Genomic DNA, 9,479 nt, shown 5'->3' with positions numbered 1-9,479 from the left:
GACAGGACACTATTTCCTGGATTCGCCAGCGTTTCCTTGAACAAAACGGTTCTAATCCTCACACAACTGAAGCAGCAATGAAAGCGATCTGAACATTCTTATACACATAAACAAAAAGTTCAAGATCTAAAAATAAAAAGGTAACCGTAAACATCAGTTGAGAAAAAAAAACAAGTCAGAATCTTCGATGCCAGTATTTACACTAAAAGAAGAGACTTGAGCCATCGTAATTCAGCCATCGGTACAAATATGTCTTGAGACCTTTAATTGGAAGATTTCTAGAGGGTGCAAGAGGCAAAGCCGGAGCGACCGGACTTGATACTCGTCGATGTGATGGACCATCGCTTTGCAGCAAGGTCTACGATTGGAGGCTCACCGCAGAATGTTTTCCTTTAGAGTTCTAGGCAGCCATAAAACGGATAGCATGGAGAGCGACACAACACACAAAAAGTCTGAGACCAACAGCCACGCATACTCGTGCTTTCTGTGAGTCTCCTCCCTCTTTGTAGCTGAAGCTATGCATTTTTTCACTATATTTATTCGCCGCGTAGTTCTGATCAAGTTGCGCGAATGATATTCATTATACCAGCGCTCCGCATAAATGAGCGTTGTGAATCCTCTGTTCAGTGGTGACAAGAGGCGTGTATAACAGCTGAGTAGCACAAAATATGTTTGCTATGAAGGAGCCCGATGTTCATGGGCTTTTTGGAAGACAACTCGGAGCCTTGAGGAGCAATGAAACACTACGCAGAATTGGTTATCGACTGGTTCTCGCAAAACCCTGTTTCCGTAGTTGATTTTTTTAGATTCGGCACGTAAAATTCGGGCTGAGTTTTTCGCTGTTTACATCAGGTATAAATAGGATTTCTTTGAAGAACTAACACCGTGATGCAGTTCTTCTCAGGTATTTTCTCCAGCGAAAATAACATTACCACTTTTTTTTTCTGCAATGCCGGACATATTTCATTTTTGCGTGTTGTATCAATTATTATTCTGTTGATGACTGTGCTCACTGTAAAAGTTTTTACTTAAGTATATGTATTTTACATTTCACTGCAGATATTTCATCGGGCACAACGCATTTCTACGCAGCTGAGCAACCCCCGCCCACCTACACTGTAAACAAAAATATACCCAAGAGGGAGTAAAAATGGTGGCGGCCACCCTTTTTACTTCATTTGTGAAAACATTTACTCCATGAGTGGGGAGTAAAAAGGTGGACTGTCCTCCATTTTACTCCCATGAGGGAATAAGGGAGTAAAAATGAGGATTTACCAGCATTTACTCCAGTCTAGAAAGGGAGTTAATTGTGCCAAATACTCCACCAGTGCCGAAATGGAGTAAAAAAACACCATTTCGTGCAATCCGCCCCGCCGCCTATCGTCTCATCTGCTTCTGGTCAGTTGCTGGATAATGGCGGTGAGTGACGACCGCTTGGTTATCATCGTCGCGGGATCTCTGCTGACTTCTGCTCCTTCACGGGCGCCTACCGCGGTACAAGATATCCACTTGTCGCCGTTTTCCGCTACAGTACGTTACATAACTGAATTGCTCCTGGGAAGCCTCCAATGCTCTAACGATACCTTACTTTCCTTTGTTTGTGAAGCCATCCCGTTAAAGCCCCCTCTTAGGCCTAATTCTCACAGGCTTTTTTCAGTGTGGTTCTCGCAATGTGTTGCAGCAGATTTGGTGTTGCATGAACATGGAACTGTGATAGAACATAGTGTCAACACTGAGCTCTTGATTGAGCTCATTAGGCCACATTTATCCTCAGCCGTGTTTAAAATCCAAGCCTTAATGAAATGAATATGAAAGCAAACACTGCCATTCCAAACTACCATCAGGTGTATTTTCATCTTTTCTTCTCTGGTTTATCTACTCTGGTCTTCTCTGGTTTAACTGCCGATTATAAGGGATGTAACATTATAATCAGTAGTTCAAAACTGAAAAGGAGACGCTGAGTAGTTTTCACGGTCATGCACCACGCTATATTTGACTCAAAACCTCAGCATGTAAGTTGAAAATACACCTGATGGTAGTTTGGAATTGCATTGTTTGTTTTCATATTCACTTCATTAAGGCTTTGAATCTAAACACGGCTGAGGAAAAATGTGGCCTTATGAGCTCAATCAAGAGCTCAGCGTTGACACTATGTTCTATCACAGTTCCATGTTCATGCAACACATAATCTGCTGCAACGCATTGCGAGAACCACACTGAAAAAAGCCTGTGAGAATTAGGCCTAAGCGGGGGCTGTAACCGGGTTTCGACGCAAACAAATTAAAGTCAGGTATCGTTAGAGCACTGGAGGCATCACAGGAGAAATTCAATTATGTAACGTACTGTAACAGAAAACGGCGACATGTCGATATCTTGTACCGCGGTAGGCGCCCGTGAAGAAGCAGAAGTCAGCAGAGATCCAGCGACGGTGGTAACCAAGCGGTCGTCACTCACCGCCATTATCCGACAACTGACCAGAAGCAGACGAGACGCTAGGCGGCGGGGCGGATTGCACAAAATGGTGTTTTTTTAACCCCATTTCGGCACTGGTGGAGTATTTGGCGCAATTAACTCCCTTTCTAGACTGGAGTAAATGCTGGTAAATCCTCATTTTTACTCCATTATTTCCTCATGGGAGTGAAATGGTGGACAGTCCAGCTTTTTACTCCTCATTTATGGAGTAAATGTTTTCAAAAATGGAGTAAAAAGTGCGGCCGCCACCATTTTTACTTCCTTTTGGGTATATTTTTGTTTACAGTGTATGTGTGTAGCCTGCAAGCATTTTTCAACATCATAACAGCCATTTAAAACATAATATATTGTTAGTGGAGGGGGCTGATTCCATGGGCAATACTGTAAAAAGTTTGTGCGCTTCGAACACGAATGCGCAGTGAAACACCGTCGGTATAGGTCTAGGAAGGCTGCCTTCGGCAACGAAAGGATGTGCGCTCCAATTGAGTGGTATAGCTTGACCGCTTTTTCATACAAAGAAAATGTGGACAAACGCATCTTTTCAATGAAAACTTGTCTATTAATGCAATTTTGCATATCTTAAGACTGCACCATAACAATCAATGGGTCCGCAGATGGCCCCTCGGTGCGCTAAAAGTTTTCTGCTATATACTGTGAAGACCACACCCTATTGGGTTTACGTGGAAATCTTGACTACTTAGTGCGAACGCAGGACGAAGTTGAAAAGCAAGACTTTGCTGTGCATTGGAAGATGAGACCCGTCAAATCATTCTGTTCGTAAAAGTGTGTTAGAACGCTCTGCAGCCAGCGGCCTCGGAATTAAGTGATATTAAAATAAGTAGAAATTGCGTGCTGTGTTTGCCTACACACAACACTGAAGAGGTCTGCCTCCTGCATGTTAAAACCGTAGCACTAAGCACAAGGACAATGACCCTCTATTCTTCATCTTCGTTTCCGACGCTACGGCTTTTATCGTGGAACTAAACTCGTCCACATTTTCTGCCATCATCATGTCGTCCTGCAGTATATACATTGGGGCGTTTGGGGAACTGCGGCTCTGTTCAACGTTTCATTGTCAAAAGCGCCCTTCTCTTTCGCCTTCTTTGCTCGTCGCTATCTTTGCGCGGCAACGATTTGAAGGAAGCGGGAAGATTTGACCCGCACGTGCAGTACAATCGCAACTAGTGTCTTAAGGGACGTAAGGTTGCTTCTGTGCAGCCGGTTAGCACCTATTGTAAAAATATAGCAAATAAATAACACTGCTGAGCTGCGCCAAGGCTGGGCAGCCGCAAGGCGACCTTTGTGGCTCTCCTCGCGGGAGTACCTGCACGAGCTTGTGAAAGAGCGAGGCTCCTGTTAAAGGCGGCGATTGCGAGAGGCAGCAGGAGCGTGCTCCGAACGCGAGTCTTAAAAAAAATGGGGATGACCGGGCGTGGGCGACGAGGGAAGATAAGGAGAAAGGGGAGCGCTGCGCGGTGTCGAGGATCATGCGCACAAGCTCGTTCCAGCGGCCGCCGGCGTTGGCGCTGCCACTCCGGCGGCCAGCGACCCTCCGCTCGCCGCCGCGGCAGCAGCCGAGAACACTGCGCCTCTCGCTGAGGACCCGCCTCCGTCTGCGCCGGGAGCAGCAGACGACGCGCGTCGCCGGTCGTCACAGTCGCCCGAGTGCGCGCTGCTTCGAGGCCCAAACCGCTTGCGTGCACCTCCACCGAGCCGACGCAGCTGCGGCGGGGAGCCCCTGTGGCAAGGTCTCTATGGGCCCGGGGTCCGCAGAGGACTCGAGGCCACCTCCCTGGATGGCTGGCAGGGAAGCGCTGCGCTCGTAGAGGCGCCCCTCTGGGTGCACTGCAGCGTCTTGTGCACGCTGCGACAGGCTGCGCCTCTACTCCGAACGTCCTTGCTGTGCGGCGGGTATGAATTTTCGTCGCCGCCAGGGGGTTGATCGTTTTCAGTTTCGGTGGAAGGAGAAGCGATCTGTGGCTGTGGACGCGAGGGACGCTTCTCGTTTTTGGACTTCGGTGGCCGGGCAGGGAAGACCCCGGCGCTGTCACCAGTCAGCTCGACCGGAACCTCCTCAAAACATCGGTGAGTGAGCCACAGTTTATTTATGCCGGGTCGTAATCAAGCTATTATTTGCACATAACCTAGCGAACCCAGCGCCTCATTCCTGACATGTCCCAGAGAAGTACGAAAAAACGATAACTGTCACTCGAACGGTTTCTCCCGATCGGCCACGTGAGCCGAGGCATTGCGTGTGGCAACGGAAGCTTTTTTTCTAGCATGGTTCGCCAGTTCCCCAAGCACCGAGAATTGTCCTGTCTCTCACTATATTTTACACTGCAGTGAAAGCTACGAGCGCCAGAGCATAGCTTCCACGTGTGCGCTATTCCCATGCGCTCTCGAGAGAGCGACACATGCGTGGATGCCGTCTCCTCGCTTAAATACATTTAGTAAGTATTTAGACCACGCACACGGCTGATTTGAAACGTTGGGTCGTCAGTAATGCGGGCGGAGCGTCGAACACTCCACTCCCGTATGATTTTATTGCGCCCATTGTGGTGCCTCACTCATGCGTAGCGTAGCTGAGGGAGAGGAGGCAGGCGAGAGCGCGAATACTTTTCTAATTGCTACATAGCCATCACGCATGGTGCATTACATAAGCGCTACAGTGCACCATGTTCCCAACCCCGTTTCGGGAGTTGTCAGCGTACGAACGGTGACCTGGAGGGGAACGCCCAAGTTGTTGCGTCGCGGGTTGCTCCCAAAAGCCCTAAACAGCATGGAGTTAACATCAACCAGCTATAGAGCGAAAGCTGCACCGCACCCTCACCACGTGCTTGCTAAGCGTGATGGAATGAATTATGGCGACGCTTCCTGACAGTCAGGCGGTATCCTGAGGACACTACACAGACCGTACTATAATATCGCAACTGCGATTCTGTCAGATCGAGTGATGCTAACCGGTACCGTACTATGATTGTAGAGACCGCATTTCTGGAACCTTTTTATGTTCAAGGTTCGTGGAAGTAGAACAATATTATTTACAAATGGATGTTAACGTTAGGTGAAGCAGTGAGCTTCTTTTGTGCAAGCGTTCCTGTCAGGAACATGATGACATCGCAGACGGCTACCACAACCTCCTCTCGGCTCTTTTAATGTGGCAGAACTGGCGTAGACTCCTGGACATTTCAGGAAGTTTTTGAGCGCCAGAAAAAAAAAAACGAGGAAAGAAAAGTTTCTTTTGGGGCGATATGAAATTCAGTGGAAAAATATTCGAATAAAGAAAACGTCCAGAATTTTTTATATCATATACGCCTACACTTTAGCAACGAAATGGTGTTTTTACGAATCCCTGTTTGCATAAATTTATTATTGCCGTGAGCTGGGACTTTCCGAAGACTACAGTTTCTTAGGAGTGCAGTTGTGGTCGGCACTCACAGCCATGGTGGGGCAAGTAATGCGCAGGGGGTGCACCATTGCAAGATGTGAGAAATGCCCGCCGGACAACAGGTCATCTGCTCAGTTTGTACTAGACCGCGTATCAAGAATTTCATCTCGTTGCAGTCACTCAAAGGAGGCAATCCAATGAACTTTGGAGATCTGCAAGTCGGATACGGGAAGTTCCCAGCACCAAGAAAAGGAAGGAGGCTGACTAAGATGGCCGTTGGTAGACTTTTGCGTAATCTTGTGTTGACCCTAATTGCGCCAAAGTATTGGAACAAGTCTTAATGCCAAACAAATAATATTTACCATTGCAAGAAACGATATGCACTTTCAAAACTTCAAGTTTTAAGGGCTTGCGATTGTGCAACTCTCACGACACTCGCTAGGCGGGCTACATTTGCAGGTTGAATATGTGAGGCTAGTGACAGAAGCGAACAAAATAAATACATTCTCGGTAACTGCCGATATCCTCGCTTACTGACATCTGCTGCTGCACCAACGTGCACGGGGTCAGCAAAATGAACTTTCGACGCTTTATCGGGACTAATCCTCTACGATGTACCGTGGAAACTGGTTATCAGAGGCTAAGAGGGGAGTGTTTCTGCAGAGATTTCAAAGGATATTTGAAAGTCTGGCGATGTGGAAAAGTTTTCCGAATAGTTAAGAATATGCGAGCAACTTGAAAGCCGCATATAGAAGAACCTCAGCCATCATTGCCTCGTGTCAAAACGATAGGTTCTTGCGCCCACGCACCTAACTTGCTTTTCTCTGAAGTAAATACACTGTTAGAAGGCGAGAAGAGGAATTAATGATCATACACAAGTACATAAAGAACTCTCACACAAGGAATATGTTGGATAAGGTCTGTTTTTCTCGGTCATCACCACATTTACCAATTAGGGGTTATGAATTTCTTCAGATATTAAAAACAGCAGTGGTGTAATGTCCACAGGGCTCCCAGCAGGAAACTTTCGTTTTTTTTTTCTGTTTGAAGAACGACACGTCTTGCAAATCGATAAGCGGTAATGAAGGAATACCACCTGATTTTAATATCCAGTTTCAAAATTTTTGCTCGCGCTCTCGATCAGAAGAGAACCCCTCAGCGTTTCTAATTGTTTTAGTACAGCTCACTTAACGGAAAGCAAAAGACACCGTATTAGAATACAGCCATCCAGTAGTTCGTCATTGCTAATCCTTGCTAACCGTCATTGATAATAGTAAATATCATTGCTAATCCTCTGATTATTTTGCAATCAAATTATAATGCTAATTGAAAAGCTTTGCTTCGACTTTTTTTTTCTTGTTTGACTAAGCCGTACCAGAATTTCACACGCAGTGTCGTGCGAATAACTGTTCATTACTTTCAGTAACGGTAACTAGACTGGGCCTCCTCGGGTAAAAACCAGAAAAGAAAGCAGTTTATTTCTGAAGTTCTGTTTTCCTTTCCAGCCTTTCCCTCACTAGCGCAGAGTACCTCAGCGCTCCGTAGTTGTTCACTGCTTTGTCTGCTGTTCTGGAACTTCTTGACCTTGTGTGCATGCTATGGCTCCAAAGGAATGAGCTCTCATTCCAGGATCGGGAGCAAGCCATAAAACATGTTTATCATATCGTCCATCAGCTGCGAAAAACTCTCGTTTTTATGTACAATGACTGTCTACGCGGACATTAGCGAGGAGAATACGCCTCGTTCACGTTGAATCCATGATCCCTCTCCCAGAAAGGGCGGGGCTGGAATAAGCCACTACCTTAAACATATGCGCCGTGCTCCATCGGCAGCGGTTAACAGAGCTTTTTCACTTTAGTAAACTTAATAAACTTGACTAGGTTCAATATAACGAATGAGGATTGTTACCATAAGAGACCAAGTTGATCATTTTAAGGTAAAATGTTGTGTGCTCCTTACTGCTGACAGCCCGCAGCGGTGGCTCAGTGGTTACGGCGCTCGGCTGCTTGGCCGAAAGACGCGGGTTCGATCCCGGCCATGGCGGCTGAATTTCTAAGGAGGCGAAATTCTAGAGGCTCGCGTAGTGTGCGATGTCAGTGCGCGTTAAAGAAACCCAGGTGGTTGAAATTTCCTGAGCCCTTCACTATGGCATCCCTCATACCCTGAGTCGCTTTGGGACGTTAAACCCCAATAAACCAATAAACCAAACCCTAGTGCTGACAAAATAAGAGCACCCTATCTTTGGCGTGTTGGACGTTTATTGACATAACGCTGGAATGGAGAGAAAGCAGGTTAACTCGCTGCGCGAAGTCATAACGCAGAACGCTGAAGGCGATCGTCACGACAAAACAACATAAGCAAAACTTTCACACTTGATCAGTCATTACAAAAAGTGTTTCCGCGCTCTTTATACCTAGCTATCTTTTGCCAGATGGATACCAATCATGGTTACCTCTCATTCGATGTACAATAAATACCATGCGAAGTATTTCACCTGAGGGTGGTCCTCTCTAACCAAGTGGGCCCGATTACAATACAGCTTAATCGTGGTAACAGAAATTCGGTTGAATGCAGTCTTTGAAGAAAAGTGGTTGCGCACTATCTTGCACAACTTAGACATTTGCTTATGTCCGAGGTGGAGCTGCTTAAATTGACGCCCATCATTACCTGCAGTGTTGCACTATCTACGTTGTTTTCGCAATGAAATAACGTGCACATGAACGTGTGATTCATTTCTGGCATTATCGAACTTTTGTTATCGTCGTCCCTATTCTGACGAGTTCATTTTTCTTGCTATCTAACTGCATAACGCACTTGGCAGCACAGCTATAAAATTTGTACGCTTTCGCAGCCGATACCAAACAGTACAAAAACAGGCAAATAAACGGCATTGAGAGGGGCTGGCTGCAAACTAGTTTTATTTACTCAGAGTGGACAAACATTTATAGGCTTTGCGACGGATAATGCCAGCAAGAGGTGTGCCATCCGTCACTCATGACGAAAAGAAAACAAAATGAGAGTGAGGCAAGAAACAAAAAACGACAGCTTGTTCCCTGTCTTTCTGTTCTGGCTTCTCTCGTTCTTGCGCTGCTTTCATGGCGGATCCTTACCGACTGGCCAGCGTTTTTGCTTAGCGGCAGTCATTGCTAATGCGTCTAAAATGGGCAGGAACCGAGAAGGGATGTGAGACGACGATTACAATTCCGGGGCATTAATAAAACTGAACGAATTCTGTAAGGCACAGAAGCAGAATGTGCTCGTGAGAAAAAGAATAAAATAAATCGTGACACAGGGAATAAAAGGTGGTCAAAGTAGTAGCAAGTATAAACGAAGTTAGCGAGGTGTGTACAATAGTACAATGTTGGAAATAATGCCAGGAAAACCGAAGGTAAGAAGCTGAGATGGCGGATTTCTTTGCCAATTGGTGCCATGGAATTTGGTATGCACCATACGATTGAAGTGTTGCTAACGAACGCCTTACCATTTTTTTAATAAAGAAAGCCCCCTAAAAAAATTCCCCTGTGTGCTTGCCCAAATGTTCGTAGTGATAGGTACTCTTCAATCAAAGGGCAAACAGTGAAAGGTGAAGGCGCTCCCCACAGACGATACTATATGAATG

At 46.1% G+C, this 9,479-nt stretch overlaps 1 protein-coding gene across 1 annotated transcript in view; it reads left to right on the top strand.

Annotated features, from left to right (window-relative positions):
• Positions 1-4,056: 4,056 nt before the first annotated feature.
• LOC149340049 (adhesion G protein-coupled receptor L1-like) overlaps positions 4,057-9,479 on the top strand; it is a 92,095-nt gene continuing 86,672 nt past the window's right edge. Inside the window, exon 1 of the mRNA XM_089550635.1 lies at positions 4,057-4,557. Within this exon, the coding sequence (XP_089406761.1) occupies positions 4,386-4,557 (172 nt within the window). The 5' untranslated portion in view covers positions 4,057-4,385. The remainder of the gene's footprint in view (positions 4,558-9,479) is intronic.

Source organism: Amblyomma mixtum, chromosome 6 (genome assembly GCF_055824585.1).
Source record: "Amblyomma mixtum isolate Tamu chromosome 6, ASM5582458v1, whole genome shotgun sequence".
Lineage (NCBI taxonomy): Eukaryota > Metazoa > Arthropoda > Arachnida > Ixodida > Ixodidae > Amblyomma > Amblyomma mixtum.
The sequence above is the reverse complement of the archived record's forward strand: the minus strand, read 5'-3'. Positions and strand labels throughout refer to the sequence as shown.